General features: G+C 55.2%; 1 protein-coding gene and 1 pseudogene across 1 annotated transcript in view; both read right to left on the bottom strand.

The window, feature by feature from the left end:
* The window catches only part of MYO15B (myosin XVB), a 38,582-nt gene extending 29,224 nt beyond the window's left edge, over window positions 1-9,358 (bottom strand). The window contains exons 1-15 of the mRNA XM_077163251.1: window positions 7,461-9,358; window positions 6,984-7,047; window positions 6,624-6,733; window positions 6,379-6,453; window positions 5,962-6,094; window positions 5,564-5,667; window positions 5,358-5,421; window positions 5,053-5,166; window positions 4,721-4,882; window positions 4,083-4,196; window positions 3,917-3,975; window positions 3,714-3,846; window positions 2,491-2,586; window positions 2,133-2,264; window positions 216-341 (exon numbers count right to left, since the gene is read on the bottom strand). Of these exons, the coding sequence (XP_077019366.1) occupies window positions 216-341; window positions 2,133-2,264; window positions 2,491-2,586; window positions 3,714-3,846; window positions 3,917-3,975; window positions 4,083-4,196; window positions 4,721-4,882; window positions 5,053-5,166; window positions 5,358-5,421; window positions 5,564-5,667; window positions 5,962-6,094; window positions 6,379-6,453; window positions 6,624-6,733; window positions 6,984-7,047; window positions 7,461-9,358 (3,384 nt within the window). The remainder of the gene's footprint in view (window positions 1-215; window positions 342-2,132; window positions 2,265-2,490; window positions 2,587-3,713; window positions 3,847-3,916; window positions 3,976-4,082; window positions 4,197-4,720; window positions 4,883-5,052; window positions 5,167-5,357; window positions 5,422-5,563; window positions 5,668-5,961; window positions 6,095-6,378; window positions 6,454-6,623; window positions 6,734-6,983; window positions 7,048-7,460) is intronic.
* Window positions 9,359-16,217: 6,859 nt separating this feature from the next.
* On the bottom strand, window positions 16,218-17,450 carry LOC143685829 (glyceraldehyde-3-phosphate dehydrogenase pseudogene; annotated as a pseudogene).
* Between the last annotated feature and the right edge of the window lie 898 nt (window positions 17,451-18,348).

Below are 18,348 nucleotides of genomic sequence, written 5' to 3'. Positions count from 1 at the left end.
CTTATTGCTGTAAAACAGGCTCGTCCTATTCTGCAGGGGCCATAGCAAGGGGGGCTTGGGAGGAGACACGTGCGGCCAGAGCTGTTCATCGCCGGCCTGTGCTGCCCCCAGGCCACGTCTGGGGCGGAATCTTCTCTCCTCCACTCCTCTCACCTGTCCAGGTGCCCATCGCCCCCTCACCCCCTTGGCCCGGAGCTGTCCCTGAGGCCGGGTACCTGGTAGGTGACGGTGCCCGCATGGTGTCGCACGGCGAAGAAGGGCAGGGACAGCTGCGGCTTGGCGTAGCGCGGGTGGGTCCCGTGGTGATAGTGGCACTTCTGGAGGAAGGTGTGGTCCGTGGCCTGGTGGGGGTGGGGAGGGACACGTGCGTCCCCGGGGCTTTGCACACGCCCTTGCCAGGGGCCCGCTCCTCCCGGGGGGGGGGGGGACGCATCACTGTCTGAGTCCTTGAACAGGCAGGTGCGCTCTCAGGGCTTTGCTTTCAGGTTGCGCGACCCTGTTCTCCCTGAGACAGGAGCGGCCGCCCCGTCTGGCTTTGGGGACTTAGGACGCCTGACGACGTCATCTGGAAGGAGGGGCGGGGGGGGTTGCTTTTAAATGAATTTAGCAGCCTTTCCTGGGAATAGGGACCCCAGTTACAGGTGTGCACAGACACGTCCTTCTCAGGTCACCTGCAAAGAGGCAAGCCTGCAGGAGGCATCGCGAGCTGTGGCACCACAGCGCCACAGCGCCACAGTGCTCAGGGAAACCTGCGCTCTGATGGAAATCTGGGGTCAGCGCCCCACGCGCACTCACAACGGTGCCACATTTCAAATGGCTTCGGCCTAAGTGACCGAGCCCTGGCAAACCATCTCGGGTGCTCAAAGGGGCCCTGGGGACTTCGTGCTGGGGGGCACACAGTCTCCGGGTGGGTGAGGGACAGGTTCTGGCTGAGGCTGGTGGGGACTGAAGTACTCCCTTGTGAATGTAATTCACAACACTCAACTGTATCCTTGGAAGCGCTTACAAGGGAAACGGTGCCCTTATGCAGTATGTATATTACCACAGTAAAAATAACATTTCAAAAAGTCAGTCTCTGGACATCAAGGACTCCTGCGAAAAGCTTTACAAAACCAGGAAAAGCAATGATGTACAAACCAACGCACCGTATTTATTAAGTAAGTTCCTATATTAAGAAAGGAAATATGATACTGACGTGTTTGTTTGATCTACACGCCTGGTCAAAATCCCGTTGTTTTTAACTTCCAAATGGGAAAATGGAGTGATCCTTTTATATTTGGGGTCATGGAGTATTTATCTTGTACGGAGGAAACACCCACTTGGCTGTCCAGCCTCAGAACCCAGAGGAGACCCCAGCCCGGCGCCCTCCCCATGTCCCCTGTACCCCCCCACAGGGCCATCCAGCTGGGGCCCATATTTGTCTCAGCTTTGTTTTGTTGAATTAGCAGCTCTGCCCTGCTACACTGCTCGCTCTGAAAGGGGAGGGCTGGGTCTAGTTTTGCTCACTTTTATCCCTAGCACAGTTGCTGACACACAGTTTCATTCACTCATTCATTCATTCGTTCATTTGTATGATATTTAATGAGCCCTTAACGTGCCTGCACTGCAGAGAGCCAGGAAACCCTCAAACAAGGAGCCCAGCCCTTGTGGAGCTCAGTCTAGAGCAGGGGAAGGAGGAAATGAATAAATATCCAAGGTACCTGCATATGGACATGAGTGTTGTAAAAAGGTACTCCAGGAGAGGCTGCAGAGCATGGGGGGAGAATGCAGCCAGTGTGCGTGGAGGGATGTGCCACGGTTGAGGTTTGCCCTGCCCTGGCCGGAGGCCTGAGCGGCACCTGGTCCCAAGAGAAAGGCGCAGTCCCACCCTCCTGCCTCTGGGGAGCTTCTGTCCCCCTTCTGTGGCCAGGATTTGAATCACTCAGAGACAGGATTGGAACTCAGGTCTGCGGGAGCCCTGGGCTCCTTCCCCTCGGCCGCTGCCTTCCCAGGCTGCGCTGACGGACTGGGGGTGGGGAGTCTGGGGCCTATAGCCTAGTGTCACCTTGGGAAGCCCTGCTGGCTCTTGTCTGGTTGCCGAGGACCCGGACTCCTTGTCGTGCCACTTGGGGGGTCTCTGCTCCAGTCCTCACCTGGGACAGCCATGTTTGGGAGTCCAAGATCTGGAGGAGGCTGTGGGGCTGGCCTGTGAGGAGTTCCAGGCAGGACTCCCACGGTGGCTGGGGAACCGGCACCCAAGTCAGCAGCTCGCGCCGACACTCCTCCTGAGGATGGCCGGCACTCAGCCGTTTGCAGAGCCTTCTGCATTTGGGGCGGGGCGGTCTCATCGGAGCAGATTGGGGGTGACTCTCCCATTTTTAAAGATGGACAAACTGAGGCTGTGAAGAACTGAGGCGCCCCACAGCCAGGAAGCCTCAGGCAGAGCTCTCCCCCAGGACGGCCTCTGCGGGGGCAGCATCTGGGTTTACCCCCCCCCGCCCCCCCCCATACCTCCTCCTGGGCCAGCAGCATCTGGCGGGAGAAGAGCAGCAGGCGCTCACAGGCCAGGTTGTTGCACAGCTGCTCCAGGCCGTTCACCCGCAGCGCCTGGGGGCAGGTGGGCAGTGAGGTGGGCATGGGCAGGTACGGGCCGCAGGTACACAGCCCTGTGCCTTCCTGCCTCTCGCCCTGGGGCTGACCCATTCTTCTCCCCAGGACCCTGGGAGGAGTGGTGCCCCAGGGCTGGTGCGGCAGCCAACAAGGCCAGGTCCAAAGGCCTCGGCACCGCCTGCGGGCTGCCCCAGCCACCCTTCATGCTTCCTTCTTGCAGCCCCTACCCCTGCCCATTACTGGGGCAGGGGTGGGGGTAGGGGGGGAGCATTATTGTGAGCCTTTGGGTCTCTGGCCATGGCCATTCTGTGGTCAGAAGGCCTCTTTTCCTATTACTCAACTCACTGGCCATCAGAATCTTACATCCTCATAAACAAGGTTCCAGGCCACCTCCTCCAAGAAGCCTTCCAGCATTCTTCCTATAAGGGTTACAGGCTCCTGTCTCTGGGCTCCCCAGCATTTTACTAGTAAGCCCATTTAGACTCCAGGTAGCTCTGTACAAGGAGTTCTGGCACTCCCCCAAACATACACACCAGAGTGAGAGGGCAGGACTCAAACCTGGGAGCTTTGGAAACTCCAGGGCCCCCGCTCTCACCCGCTGTGCCTCCCTCACCTCCTGAGCACGGGCTGAGGCTTGGACTCGGGGTGGACTCCAGCCCTTAGCAGGAAGAGCCACGAGAGTCACAGACCCCAGGCTGTGCAGCTCAGGTACCAGAGAAGAAAGCAGAGGGCTAGCTTAGAAATAAGTGTGGGCCTGTGCTGGGAATAGGCAGGCCCCTTGCAAAAACCTGAGCCGGAGGAGAGTAGGGGCAGGGGCCAGGGTTCTCTGCCATTTTGACTCCAGGACTAGATTGCAAAGTCCTCACAGGCAGCCTGCGTCCTTTCCCCTCCATCCTTGCACTGCCCACCAGCCCCCAGCCCCCAGTGCCAGCTCAGCCCAGCAGCCACCCAGAAGGTGGAGGAGGGACCTGGAAGAAGTAATGCCAGGCAGGCAGAAGCACAGTTGTGCCCTCCACGAGGAGAGCTGGGGCTGCCAGGGGCCCCCAGAAATGTATCAGGGTGAGGTGGGCACCCCCTGTCCTGGGCCACCCAGCCAGGGCTCCGGCTCCACCCCAGGGGGGAACCTCAAAGCCGAAGACGTCCACAACAGCGACGGTGCCCGCACAGCCTCTGCCCCTGGGCTGTGCCAGCCGGGTGTTCATCTTCAGCAGGAGCCAGTCAAAGAGCCGCATGTACAGGGCCTTGGCCAGCGCGTCCCTGCGGGCACCAGCAGTCAGTCGCATGGGGGCCCTGGGCCAGCGCCCTCCCGCCCCGGGCCCACCGCCACCTGGCATCAACGGCGCCCTCCACGGGCAGGGACCGCGAGGCTCGGCCATATGGTGTCTCCTGGAGGGCAGAGGGGCGCGCGTGGGTCCATCAGCCGTGCCCCACGTGGATGCTGCCAGGCCTGGGGCGGCCAGCCCGGGCCCACCTGCCCGCTCCCTGGAGCTCACCGTGACCCTTCGGGTAATGGCCCCCTCCAGGCCCTCGGGCGGCACCCGCAGCAGCCGAGCTGCCGTGTGGATCTCTGCCCAGCTGGACACAGCGGCCACCTCCTGGCACTCCCGCTGGTCAGGGAAGGGAGGGGACAGAGCAGGCTCAGAGTAGGGGCCTTGCTGTGCCCGGCCAGCTGCCCCGGTGCCCAGAGGGGCTCCGGCACTTAGCAGCCCAGGCTCTGGCGTCTGAGGGCCTTGAGTCCAAGTCCTGACTTTTGCCATTTATGGCTCTGCCGGTCTCTTTCCCTCCCTAGGCCTCCATTTCCATATTGTTAAAGGGAGAAACAGTGATGCTTAAGTTCTAGGGTTGTGAGAGCTTAATGAGAAAACACAAGTCGAGTGACTTGCATAGTGCCAGCCATGGCGCCACCTCTGACTCCCAGGGGTGGCAGCTTGGCAGGGCAGCCTTGGAGAGACCCAGAAGACCTCCGCCTCCATCTTCCCATCTCTACCCCGGGGCTCTGCCTGCTGCCCGGGACAGCCGTGAGGCCCTGAGAACAGTCTTGCAGATTGCGACATGCCAAGATTTGGCATCGTTATTGCCAAATAATTGCAATAATAATTACTGCCAGCCTTTGCCCACAGGGAGACCCCACCTCTGAAGAGGAGAAGCAGATGTTGCCCAGTTGCAGGATGGAGGCCAGCACGACCCAGACTGAAGCCACCTCCTCGGGGGACAAGCCCAGCGCCCACAGAGCCTTCAGTAGCACCGCGAAGTCCTGGGCATCCTCCTTGCCCCGGAGCCCGCAGGCCCGGCCCTGCAGGACACAGCAGGGGTGAGGGGGGCAGGGCCTGGCCGCCCTGGAGCCTCCTTCTCCTCTGGCTTGTTCTCAGCCTCCTGGGCTGAGACCCCTGCCCTTCTCCAGGCAGAGCTCATGCTGTGGCCCCTGCAGCCCTGTCCCCCAGCCCCGTGCAGGGCCCGTCCCACCTGGTTGAGGTAGTGGCAGGTCTCCGGCCCCTGCAGGGAGAGCCGCTCCCGCTCCATGGGGTCCAGTCCCGCCAGCAGCTCGTAAAAAACATGGAAGCCCCGCTCAGCCTGGGCCTTGAGAGAGAAGGGCTGGTTTAGGGGGAACAGTTGCCCAGTCCTGTGCCCCAGGGAGCAAGGACAAGTCCTGGGAAGGGAGTGGGGGTGGGGTGTGGTGTGGTGGTTAGGGGCCAGGGCCCCCTACAGCAGGTCCCTCCCTCTTTCCCATCCTGGGAACTGGCTGGGGTGGTGGGCAGGGCAGGTTTTACCTGAAACACCACCCGGGAGGTCTCAAGCAGATACTGGGACACAGAGGCTCCCGCGATGACCCCACTGTGGGCACAGAAGATGGAGGGGAGGTGTCCAGGGGACATGCATCTAGGGGCCCTACTCAGAATGCAGCAGTCTTGGGTTCCCACCTGGGGTAACCAACCAAGGGTGCCCCCTCTGCCCACCTGGGCACCCTGCCACTCACTCTTGCAGGTAGAGGCAGAAGAACTGGCCGAAGCGGCTGGCGTTGGCATTGAGGATGGTCTTGGCATGGCCAAAGCTGCCTAGCACGGGCAACACAGCTTCCAGCTGTATGGGGTGGGGGGGATTCTTGGGACCCTGGGACAGCTGCGACACCCACCGACTAGGCATCCCAGCTGAGGGCGTGCTGCTTGGTGGCCGTGCTGGGTCCGTGGGGAGCTGGCTGATCCCATCAGGTCAGCCCCACCGCTCCCTGCCCTGCGGTAGGCAATGCCTGTGACTGTCCCCAGAAGAAACCAGAGACTTGAAGACCACCTTCCCTCTGCCCCAAAGGATCCCTGGAGGGAGACAGTAGAATGGCATGGTCCCCAGGGAGCCTCCCAGCTGGCCCCGAGCCCTCACCTGGCATTCTCTGTCCCTCGTCTGCTCCTGCTCCAGGCTGCTCAGGTACTGTACCACCTTTTTGGCAGTTTCTGTCTTCCCTGAGCCGCTGAGCCCACTGCAGGAGGGCAAAGGAGGAGGGCAGAGGCCGGCTCTGGATAGGGTGTCCAGAAAGAGGCCCACAGGGCCACCCCATGGAGCCTGGAAGTGATACCCACCCAGGAGGCCCCAGCAATACCACAAGACAGACCTGGGGCATGGAGGCCAAACAGAAAAAAGTCACCAGGATGCCACATGTGGTGACCTCAGCAGAGGCACAGTCCATATGAAGATCAGCCCTGCCACCCACCCTGAGCCAGGCCAGCAGTTTCTAATGCAGACCTCAGGTCCCCTTCTCCCCGGGTCGCAGTGTGGCCCGTGGGCACAGCCAAGACCCACCTGAGCAGGATGCACGTGTCCTGCCCGGTGCTCCGAGACAGGCTGTAGGCTGCTTCCACAACGGCAAAGATGTGTCTGGGGGCGGGAAGTGGGGAGAGAGAAGACTGCAGAGATGGACATCTGGGGCCCTCCTAGAGCCGGGGGACATACCGGTTGGCCCCAGGACCTCAGCCAATGAGATGTGCTGGGATCCATCCACCCGGAAGGTGAGAAGAGGGTCGGGTCAGTGGGGCAAGGTCACGTACGGCGAGGGGTTGGGGGCCTTCCCAGGGCGGTAGCTGGCTAGGACCTCAGATGAGAAGAGAGGCAGGGGGCGGTGGGGGTTCAGAGCAAGCAGGAGGGGGCCCCCAAAGGTCTGGGGAAGAAAGCAGAGGCTCTCATTACGACCTGCAGAGAGCAGGGGGATCCCAAAGGGAGGGGTTTTTTGATGCCTCCTGCCCAGCACCCCCAGCCCCACTCCAAGTCTCGGGAGAAGGTTCACCACCCAGCCCCAGGGAGAAGGAAAGAAAAGCTCCGGGGTGGCAGAGGGCACCCCGTTCCCAGGGGCAAGGACGCTGCTGGCCAAAGGGAATCCTGGCCCACCAGCCCCTCCCCAGCTCCCGTACGTAGATGCGATCCAGGTGAAACCTCTTCTTGAGGCACAGCAGCACGGAGCTGTCGCACACCGGCCTGTGGGGACAGCCGGATGTTGGGGCAGGGTGATGGGGATGGAGAAGGTCTGGGGTTAGCTCTGCCACCAGCTGCAATGACACCTGGGCAGGCCATCCAACCTTCCTGAGCCATAGCCTTAAAACAGGGGCTGGACTGTTCAGCTACCCATCCTTTGAGGGGGCTTCAGGTAGGGCCAGGGGGCAGACCCAGGGGGAGGCCAGCTAGAGAAGGAAGCCCACCTGTGGCACCTGAATCTCACCCCTCTCCTGCCCCTTCCACCAAACCACCCGTTGTGGGTCACAGTCCTTTCCAATGACTTGATAAGGACTATACAGTGGATAGACCGTAAAGCATTAATAAACGCTGGGGGTAGGGTGGGCTATCCGGATATGTGCCCCAGGGGCCTGGATTTTGGAACTGGGCCCACTCACAGCAGGCGGGCCAGGTCCTCAGTGTCTTCCAGGCTGTTCCCATCTCCCAGACCCCTGCCCCTGGCACCGGGGAACGGCGGTGCCTGCAGGCCCTGTCGGAGGCTCAACTCCAGATTCCTTTCCCAAGCCTCCTCCGCCTCATCTTCCGGCTCCCACCGACCCGTCAGGAGCTGGCACTGGCAGGGGCTCCTCTCCAAGGCGAGTCGGGGCAGTAGCCGGTCGGTGCCATGTCCAGGGTCCTCGCGGGGGTGGGAGTCCTGCGCCCAGTGCACCGGGACCTCGGCTTCCCAGGCCTTCAGCTCCACTTCGCTGCTGGAGCCGCCCTCCAGTGGAGGCCCGTCGGAGGAAGTCGGGGCAAGGAGGGAGCCCCGGCGGGGCCCCGCCACCCCTTCCTCACTCACTCCTCGCCCCTCACTGTCCCCCGCAGCTCGTGCACCAGGCTGGATGCTCCCCTCCTGGCCAGGGGCGCCCTCGGATGCCTCCCCTGAGCTGCGCGCGCTCGACGCCCTCCCGGCCCTGTGGATTCTGGGGAGAACCACGGTGAACTTGGGATCGCGAAGCCGGTGCTCCTCTTCCCCAGGGTGGTCTGGGGCTGGGCTCTTCGGGGGCTGCGGGGAGCGCCGGCCGCCGCCAGGAGGAGACCTCGGCCGCCCCCCAAGGCCGGCCAGAAGGCACCGCAGCCCCGGGCCCCGACTGCGCCCCTCGACGGCCCGCGGCTCCGCCCCGCGCCCGCCCTCCCGCTGCCCGAGCCGCCGCCGCAGCCACTGCAGGAGGCCCAGGGCCCGCGCTACGCGCAGGAGCTGCCCCTTGAGGCCGGCGCGGCGGGGACTCGCAGCCGAAGGCGCGGGGCCTGCCGGGGACCCCGCGCAGAGCCTGCGCAGCGCCACGACGGCTGCCAGCCGCGCAGGGGCCCGGGGCCGACCGCCCCCTCCAGTCGCCTCTTCGCTCTCTGCCGCCGCCACTTGCGCCTCCCCCTCCGCCTTTCCGACCTGGCGGCGCCCAGTCTTGGGGGTCGAGGCCTCGGCGCGCCGCGGCCCCGCCTCCGGTTGCGCCTCATTGGCACTCGAGTTCCGGGCCGGTCCGGGGTCCCGAGGAGGCCGCGATCTCCGGGGACCTCGCCCGCGGCTGCCCCCGAGGGGGCTGGGGGTCTTGATTCTTCGGCCCGGCTCGGCCTTGTCGGTCTCGGGGGCCCGGCTCGTCGCCCCCGGGGCTTCCCGTCCGTCCATTTCAGGCCCGGCTCCCTCCAGCCCCGCGCTTGTCGCGGTCCCCGAGTCCTCACTCGCTGCCCCGGGCCCCGCCTCCGACGACCCTTCCCGGCTCGGGGGCCCGGCGCTTCCCGGTGTGGCGCTGCTCCGGCGCTCGCCGGGCTCCGGTCCTAACTCGGGCGCTAACTCCCGCCCGGGTCTGGGCCCTTCCGAGCCCGTGTCCGGCCCTGGCCGTAGCGCCGGGGCTCCGCCGCTCTGGCTGCCGCCCTCCTGGGCCTCGCGGGCTTCGCTGTCCGGGCAAGAACCACCCGCGTCCCAGCCCGACGTGTCGCCATCGGGGCTTGGGGTATCCAGGCGGCCCCGCCAAGCCGAGGGTCCCCGGCCTTTCCCTCTCCTCCTGCGGCGGCGGCGCTCGCCCGTCCGTCCTGCTGCCCCCGGGAGGCTGTCCTTCTCCCCCTCCTCCCTCTTCTCCTCCCCGTCTTCCTCCTCCTCCTCCAGGCGCCCTGCAGCGCCGACGCCCGGCCCGCGGCTCTCCTTGGGCCCGTGTCGCCGACGCCGCCCGTAGCTTTGCCTCCCCGGGGCCTCCGGGGGCGGCTCCCAGGTCCCCGGCGGTCGGCCGCCGCCGTTCCTGTCTGCGGTGGGCTTCCCGGGCCCCGCGGGGCGCTGGGGCGCTCTGCCCTCGCTCCTGCCCATGGCGGGCCGGGGGTTGGGGCGGAGTGGAGGCGCGCAGCGCCCCGGCCTCTCCCCTGCTCGCAGATCCGGCTGCCTGCGGGCGCCCCCAGCTCTCCGTGCCCTGTCCGGGCGGGGGCCGCGAGTTCAGTCTGCTTACGCGCGAGCATCAATAATGCAGGCGGCGGCGGGACAATGGGAGGCAGTGCAGGAAAGAGGAGACGCGGCGGCCGCGGACAAAGGCCTCCGATCCGGCAGCCGTACCGCCCCGAGCCGCTGCCGCCCAGGCCAGCCAGGCCCGCGCCGGGCAGAGGGGGCGCGCGGGCTGCTCTGCTGGCACCTCTGGGTGCCCGGCGGGGTTGGCGCCGGCTGAGCCTGTCTCGTCCCCGACACCCACCTTCCTCCCGCGGCCCTCTCATTGCGCTGGACTCGCCCGGCGCCTGCAGGCTGTTCTGTGATGAGTTATGTTGCTTTCAGTGGTGCGCTATCACCTACAGAAAAGCGCATAAAAATTAGGATGTACACCTTAAACCAGCATGAAACGATGCCTGTGGGTGCCCCATCAAGGCACGGAACAGTAACCAGCACTCCATAACCCCCTGATAAAACCCACAGTGCCCTTTTAAAATATTTATGTTTTGAACTGGAAATACATTTAAATTCTCAGCTACTTACCCCTGAGATGACCAGTTTCTTGTATGTCCTTCTAGGATAACCATGCAGAGAAAAGCGAATATTATAGTTTTCCCTTTTAGCACAGGTAGAAGCTCACGTAGCTCACTGTTTTTCACCTTATCTTTTTCATATAAGAATTTAACTCTGAAATTTCATGATCGTATATGAAAAGCTTTTTTTCCCTTTTACAGCTACATAGTATTCCAGAAAATGGATGTGCTACAGTTTAAGTCCTTACTGAGAAATTGTTATATCCGAAGTGGGTGCTGCCTTCATCCCATCTTTTAATTAAATTACAAACAGCAGTAGAATATCATTCCACCTGCGTCCAAGCAGAATCGGTTCCTAGAAGTAGAATTGCTGGACCAGAGGGCATGTGCGTTTTGTAATTTTGTGATTTCCCAACTTTCCTTCCTAGAGTTTGTACACTGCTTTAAGCCCCCACCAGCAGGCTGGGAGGGCGCCTGTTTCCACACAGCACCGAGGAAACACAACAAAATCTCAATGCTGAGTCAACTCACTGCCTTTCCCCCAACATGGGACCTGATTTCCAGGGGTGTAAATCTCCCTGGCAACATGAGACAGAAATCCGGGAATGAGTTGGGACCAGTACCCATGTTTCTTAAAGATGATTGTATAATGATACAGCTTTTACAGTGTGACTGTGTGATTGTGAAAACCTTATGCTCCTTTTATCCAGGGTATGGACAGTTGAGTAATAAATATGGATTACAAATAAACATATAATGGGGGGACAAAGGTTAGACTTTATTGGGTAGATGGAAATACTAGTGGTCAATGAGAGGGAGCGTTAAGGGGTATGGTATATATGAGTTTTTCTTTGTATTTCTTTTTCTGGAGTGATGCAAATGTTCTAAAAAACGATCATGGTGATGAATACACAACTATGTGATGATATTGTGAGCCATTCATTGTGCACCATGCATGGAAGGTTTGTGTGTTATAGGATGTATCAATAAAAAATATTTTTAAAAAAATCTCAGTGCTGTTTCAAGTTTTTCTTACTGTGAAAACGAGCAGTTTCCCTCTCTTAGATACGTTTCTGTCTCCTTTTCTGGGACCTGCCTTTTCTCATCCTTTGCCCACCTTTCTAAATGGTTAACATTCAACCCAGGTAGAGTTCATGGGCCCACTGGAAGGGACAGGGGCAAGGCAGTTGTGGCGGGGGCAGGCTCTGGACTACCAGAAGAAGGGAGTTGAGTGGGATGTCCAGTCACCCTGGTGTCCACTGACCACCCTGCTCCTGTCTCTTCTCTCTGCAGGAACCATGGCAATGCAGGTGACATTCTAGACTGCAGCCCTTTCCATAGGAATGCTCTCCAGTCTGCCTTCCCCTCTCCCCACCCCCTTTCCCAGAGGCAGCATCAGACCCAGGTGGAGCCTGCTGTAAGCACTCATGTCCTCCCAGAGGGCCACTTACAGCCCAGAGGCTTGTTTTGAGCAATGAGTTGAAGGTGATATGCCTTTGCAGTTTGCATTCCCAAGGAAGCAGTCTTCCAGAGAAGGAGGCAGTGATCCTAAAAGACCACAAGTTCATGGGTCACATCAGCCTCCAGCAGTCTGGTTCTTCAATTACCAGAGCAAAGGGCAATGGTGACTGCAGAGCCCTGACTTCAGAGGCCTCGCTTCACCTGTAAAACATGATAGGGGAGGGACAGGCAAAGGGAGGACTTAGCCTTGAGAACGATCTGTAACTACCAGCAACACGGAGAAGTTCATAAACATGTGTTGAGCAGAAGGAGCCAGGCTCAAAGGAGCAAGTGCTGCATGATTCTTTTGATTGGCCTGTCCCCTACCCCCCTACCCTCCCCCCAGTGGTTGTAAGTAAACAGGGCACGATGCCAGGCAGCTTCTGGGATGTAGGGGATGCTGTTTTCTTCGTCTGGTGATGGTTTCACCAGTTTGTTCGGTTTAAGATTTGTTAAGCTATACCCCTCTGACCTAGGCGCTGTTTGTTCGTATGCTACAATTAAAAGATTACATAGTAAGCGCTCCCTGTTTTACCCTGGACAAATAACAACAGATAGTTAGCATTTCAGGGATGTTCTAAGCGTTTTACTATTAACTCATTCAATGAAACCATTCTAAAAAATAGATTCTATAAGCAGTCCCATTTTTGGCATGCAGAGAGGGTCAGGGCAGGCATTCCAGCCCCGCTATCTGGCTCCAAGTCGCCGCTGGAGGAGAGTGTGAGGAGCTATTATGTGTTCCTCGTGGCCGCTTCACAGTGTGTCCTGAGAGCTCTCTGGACAAGCCGGCCCATTCTCGGGGCTGACAACCTCCCCCAAACCCTATGCATGGGGCATGATCCCATTTCACAGAAATGACTCAGAGAGGTTAGGTTAGGGACACAGCCATTAAGGGAGGGTAGGGGAGCAAGCCCAGGCCTCTCGACCCCTTGCACCTGTTCTCCAATGAGCCTGCACTGGGGGCTTCTGGGGCTTGTGCCCGGGAATCCATGCTGGAGCCAGACAGCCTTGGCTCCCCTCCCAGCCGCAAGGCAACTCTTCCCGGCTGCGGGCTTTTTTTTAAAAATTTATTTATTAATTTAAAAAAATTAACAAACGAAATAAAACATTAACATAATCAGTAATTCACAATATCATCACTTATTGCATATTCATCATTTCTTAGAACATTTGCATCCATTCAGAAAAAGAAATAAAAAGACAATAGATAAAAGAAATAAAATGAAAAGAGAAAAAAAAGAAAAGATTATACCTACCACACCCTTTACCCCTCGCTTTCACTGATCACTAGCATTTCAAAGTAAATTTATTTTAACATTTGTTCCCCCTATTATTTATTTTTATTGCATATGTTCTACTCATTTGCTGACAAGGTAGATAAAAGGAGCATCAGACACCAGGTTTTCACAATCACACAGTCACATTGTGAAAGCTGTATCATTATTCAATCATCCTCAACCGGCTGCGGACTTTGAACAACCTCTGGGGAGCTACCTGGTCAACTTGACACGCAGAAGGGCCCCACCCCCGCCCAGTTGTCCCCTCTGCCACCTGCTTCCCTCATTTGCATCCTTGGCCACTTTTATTCACAAGCATCCTGAACTCCTCCTCAGGATCTATGCTGAGCCCTCTTGTGACTCCAGCAGCCACTCCTCCCCCCCTGGCCCCACCATCCACAGTAACTTTCTTCTTTGCTGTGTTGTTTACGGGAACAAGGTGCCATGCAATTTTACAGACTCTTGTTTAAAACCCTCGGAGGAAGGTCCTTTCATTATCTCCCATTTTACAGATAAGTAAACTAAGGCATAGAAGTTAGGTCAACTGTCCAAGATTATCCAGCTGGACACAGGCAAAGGTGGATCTGCCTGGCTTCAAAGTCTAAGCAAGGAATTTGGAGATAAATCCACGCACGTCTATAGCCAGCTGATTTTCAACAAATGTTTCGTTCATTCAATGTGGGAAAGAATAGTTTCTTCAATCAATTTTGTTGGGACGACTGGAAACCCCCATGCAAAAGAACAAATGTCAACCATTACCTCCCACCATATACAAAAAGTCACTCAAAATTGATCAATAACCTAAATGTAAGAGCTAATACTAAAAAAAACTCTTACAAGAAAACGTAGGGAAATATCTTCAAGACCTTGTAGTAGGCAGTGGATTTTTAGGTTTTACACCAAAAGCACAAGCAACAAAAGAAAAAAACAAACTGGACTTCATAAAAAATTTAAAACTTTTGTGCATCAGTAGACATTACCAAAGTGAAATGACAACTTACAGAATGGGAGAAAATATTTGGAAACCATATATCTGATGAAGGTTTAATATCCAGAATATATAAAGAACTCCTACCACTCAACAATAAAAGAACAATCCAGTTAAAAAATGGGCCAAGGGTTTGAACAGATATTTCCCCAAAGATGATATTCAAGTGGCCAATAAGTAAATGAAAAGTTGTTCAACATCATTAACCATTAAAGAAATATGAATTAAAACTCCAACGATCACATCTATTCCTGAGTTTTAACTGTTATTTCTAAGTTCTGAAATGCTGGGCTCTTTGGGTATAACCTGGTAATTCCCTGGAACTTTTGAGTATCTGTGTGACATCTGAGTATCGGGTTAAGAGTTCTGCAGCTCTGAAAGTCAGCATTGCTCCATACAGCAATTGTGAAAGAAGCTGGAAAAGAGATCAGACTTCAATTAGAGATAGGATCGAAATGGATCTATTTAGGACTAAGGTAAATCAGAACACAGGATAAAAGATGATATTGTCTGCATTTTAAAGCCTCAACATCTGTGTGAGCCCAAAGAAAAGTTTATTTAATCCAAAATTTAAGTTTTCTGTAGCACACTTTTCAACTTAAGCTGTATGGTCAGTTTATTTAAACAACGTAATTACATGGGATCTAGAATAAGGAATGAGATCTTGTTATTCTGTACAGGTTAATGTAATGCCCCAATATATTCCAGAGTATTTGGGGCAGAAAATAAAGAAAGTATTTGCAAAGTTCCTTGAGAGACTGGGGAAAATGTGGAACTATTACACTTCCTCATCTGGGGAATTCCTGATATTGTATCAAACATTAGGAATGCCCAATTGAATAAGTCAAGCCGTTGACCTTGAGGCCTGCCCTTATGAAACTTATTCGTGCAAGGGAGAAGATAAGCCTACTTATAACTATACCTAAAAGTCAGCCCCCAGAGAACCTCTTTTGTGGCTCAGATGTGGCCTCTCTCTCTCTAAGTCAACTCTGCAAATAAACTCACTGCCCTCCCCACTACATGGGATGTGACATCCAAGGGTGTAAGCCTTCTTGGCAACGTGGACAGGACACCCAGGACTGAGCCTGGCCCTGGCATTGTGGGATTGAGAAAGACTTCTTGACCTTTTGAAACAAAATAAAGTTTCAGTGGCTAAGAGAGGTCAAATAGAGTCAAGAGGTCATTCCAGAGGTTACTCTTATGCAAGCTTCAGCCAGATATTACAAGTTGCCACAGTATGCCAAGTCCCAACCAACAGTATTCCTGAAAACCCTAAAGAATACCCTGGGCTCTGTCTAGGACTTTATGAAAGTTTTACTTAGTAAGTTTACTTTTTGAGAGATTTAAGGCCTCCAGATTGTTCCTATGCCAGATAAGCCCTGGTACCCAGAGGTACCAGCCTCTTCAAGAACATCAACCAGCCTCACTCCTCTACCCCTACTATGGTCAACACCCCTTTCCAGAATGAAGTTGAAATGGTCATTGCCCCAATATCCCTGAAGATGGTGAGAATGATCAAATGAGAGGGCAGAGGTGTGACTGAGAAATTAGGGTTTAACAAATGATTGTGACCACTGACTCATTAGACAGATATTTCTTTTTAGTTTCTAGTATATCAGAATAGCCAGAAGGAAATACCTGAAATTGTTGAACTGCAATCCAGCTGCCTTGATCTTTGATAGTGATTGTATAACTATATAGCTTTTATCATGTGACGATGTTGTAAAAATCTTGTGACTGACACTCCCTTTATCCACTGTATGGGGAGATGAGTAATAAAAGAATGACCAAAAAAAAAAAATAATAAGGGATTATGGGGGTATGGGATTGCGCTGGTTTGAAGAGATGTATGTCCCTTAGAAAAGCCATGTTTTACTCTAAATCCCATTTAATAAAGGTAGAATAATCCCTATTCAATACAGTATGTTTGAAACTGTAATCAGATCATCTCCCTGGAGATGTGATTTAGTCAAGAGTGGTTGTTAAACTGGATTAGGTGACAACATGTCTCCACCCATTTGGGTGGGTCTTGATAAGTTTCTGGAGTCCTATAAAAGAGGAAACATTTTGGAGAATGAGAGATTCAGAAAGAGCAGAGCAGAACGACACAGCCATGAGGAGAGTCCACCAGCCAGTGACCCTTGGAGATGAAGAAGGAAAATGTCTCCCGGGATGCTTCATGAAACTGGAAGCCAGGAGAAGAAGCTAGCAGATGATGCTGTGTTCGCCATTTGCCCTTCCAGATGAGAGAGGAACCCTGACTGTGTTCACCATGTGCCTTCTCACTTGAGAGAGAAACCCTGAACTTCATCGGCCTTCTTGAACCAAGGTATCTTTCCATGGACGCCTTTGATTGGACATTTCTATAGACTTGTTGTAATTGGGACATTTTCTTGGCCTTAGAACTGTAAACTGGCAACTTATTAAATTCCCCTTTTAAAAAGCCATTCCATTTCTGGTATATTGCATTCCAGCAGCTAGCAAACTAGAACAGGGATATTTTGGGTTTTCTTTATTTATCTTTTTTGGGGGCTGGGTGTATTTATTGATGGTACATGAGAAGGCAGGGCTCTCAGCCCCTCTCCTTCCTCAGGAGGTCTGGGGTGGAAGCTGTGGAGGATGGGCGAGTCTCAGTGCTGGGGGATCGAGTAGACCCAGGACTCCCCAGCAGCTGACAGCCTCTCTTCCTCTCATGCTGTCGCTGGGCTGGTGGTCCAGGGGCTCTTACTCCCTGGAGGCCGTGTAGACCATAAGGTCCACCACCCTGTTGCTGTAGCCAAATTCATTGCCATGCCAGGAAATGAGCTTGACGAAGTGGTTGTTGAGGGCAGCGCCAGCCCCAGCATCAGAAGTGGAAGAGGAGGTGTCACTGTTAAAGGTCGCAGGAGACAACCTGGTCCTCAGTGTATCCCAGGACTATCTTTAGGAGGCCCTCAGACGCCTGTTTCACCACCACCTTGATGTCATCGTACTTGGCCGCTTTCCCCAGCCGGCAGGTCAGATCCATGATGGACACATTGGGAGTGGGGACGCAGAAGGCCATGCCGGTGAGCTCCCATTCAGCTTTGGGATGACCTTGCCTGCCGCCTTGGTAGTGCCAGTAGGTGCAGGGATGATGTTCTGGGGAGCACCACGGCCATCGTGCCACATTTTCCCAGAGTGGCCATCCACAGCCTCCCGGGTGGCAGTGATGGCATGGATGGGGTCATGCGTCCCTCCACAATGCCAGGGCTGTCACAGATGACCTTGGCCAGGGCGGCCAGGCAGTTAGTATTGCAGGAAGCATTGCCGATGACCTTGAGGGAGTTGTCCTACTTCTCACGGTTCATGCCCATCACAAACATGGGGCGTCCGCTGAAGGGGCAGAGATGCTGCCTCTTTTGGCGCCACCCTTCAGGTGAGCCCCAGCCTTCCCCATGGTGGTGAAGTCACCTGTGGACTCCACAGCACATCCAGGACCAGCATAACCCCATCTGATGTGGGCGGATCCCACTCCTGGAGGAGAGTCATGGGATTCCCACTGACCACACCCTATGGGTGGAATCATACTGGAACGTACAGACCATGGAGCTGAGGTCAGTGAAGGGGTCACCGATGGCATCAACCTGCACTCTGCCAGAGGCTATAGCAGCCCTGGTGACTGGGCACCCAATACAGCTGAACTTGTTTACTCCGACCTTCACCATTGTGCCAAATAGATGTGGCTGGCCCTGCATGGAAAGATGAGGCTGTCTATCAAGCGGGGAGGAGCAGCGAGCCTATTTTTATTTCTTTTTTGGAATAATCCAAATGTCCTAAAATCGTGTGATAAATGCACAACTATATGATGATACTGTGAGCTGGCGATTGTATACTTTGGATGGATTATATGGTGTGGAAATTTATCTCTGTAGAATTGACTGAAAGATTAAAAATAAAAACCACAATGAGATACTACCTCATACCCACTAGGATGGCTATTTAAAAACCTGAAAATAACAAGTGTGGGTGAGGATGTGGAGAAATAGGAACCTTCATACGTTGTTTGTAGCAGTGTAAAATGGTGCAGCCGCTGTGGAAAATGGTGATTCCTCAGAAAGCTCAACATAGAATGAGCACATCACCCCGCAATTCCAGTCCTAGGGATATGTCCCAAAGAACTGAAAATGGAGACTTGGACAGATATTTGTACACCAAAGTTCATCGCGCAATTATCCACAGTAACCAAAAGGTGGAAGCAACCCACGTGTCCATCCACGCTCGCCTGGGTAAACCAACGGCTCTGTCCACACGATGGAACAGTGTCAGCCATAAAGAGAAGGGAAGTCCTGGTGCAGGATGCAATATGGATGACTCATGGGAGAATCATGCCGAGTGAAATACGTCAGAAGAAATACATCAGACGCAAAAGGACAAATGCTGTATGGTTTCTGTCATACAAAATATTTAGAATAAGCAAATTCACAGAGACAGCCAACTACTGGTTCCCAGGGGTTGGGGCGAGGGGGATGGGAACTTATCACTAAATGAGTGTGAGTTTTGATTCATGCAATGAAAACAGTCTGGAAGTGGATAAGCAGGGAGAGCTACACGCATTGTAAATGT

This window comes from Tamandua tetradactyla, chromosome 6 (assembly GCF_023851605.1).
Source record: "Tamandua tetradactyla isolate mTamTet1 chromosome 6, mTamTet1.pri, whole genome shotgun sequence".
In the NCBI taxonomy this organism is placed as follows: Eukaryota; Metazoa; Chordata; class Mammalia; order Pilosa; family Myrmecophagidae; genus Tamandua; species Tamandua tetradactyla.
The sequence above is the reverse complement of the archived record's forward strand: the minus strand, read 5'-3'. Positions and strand labels throughout refer to the sequence as shown.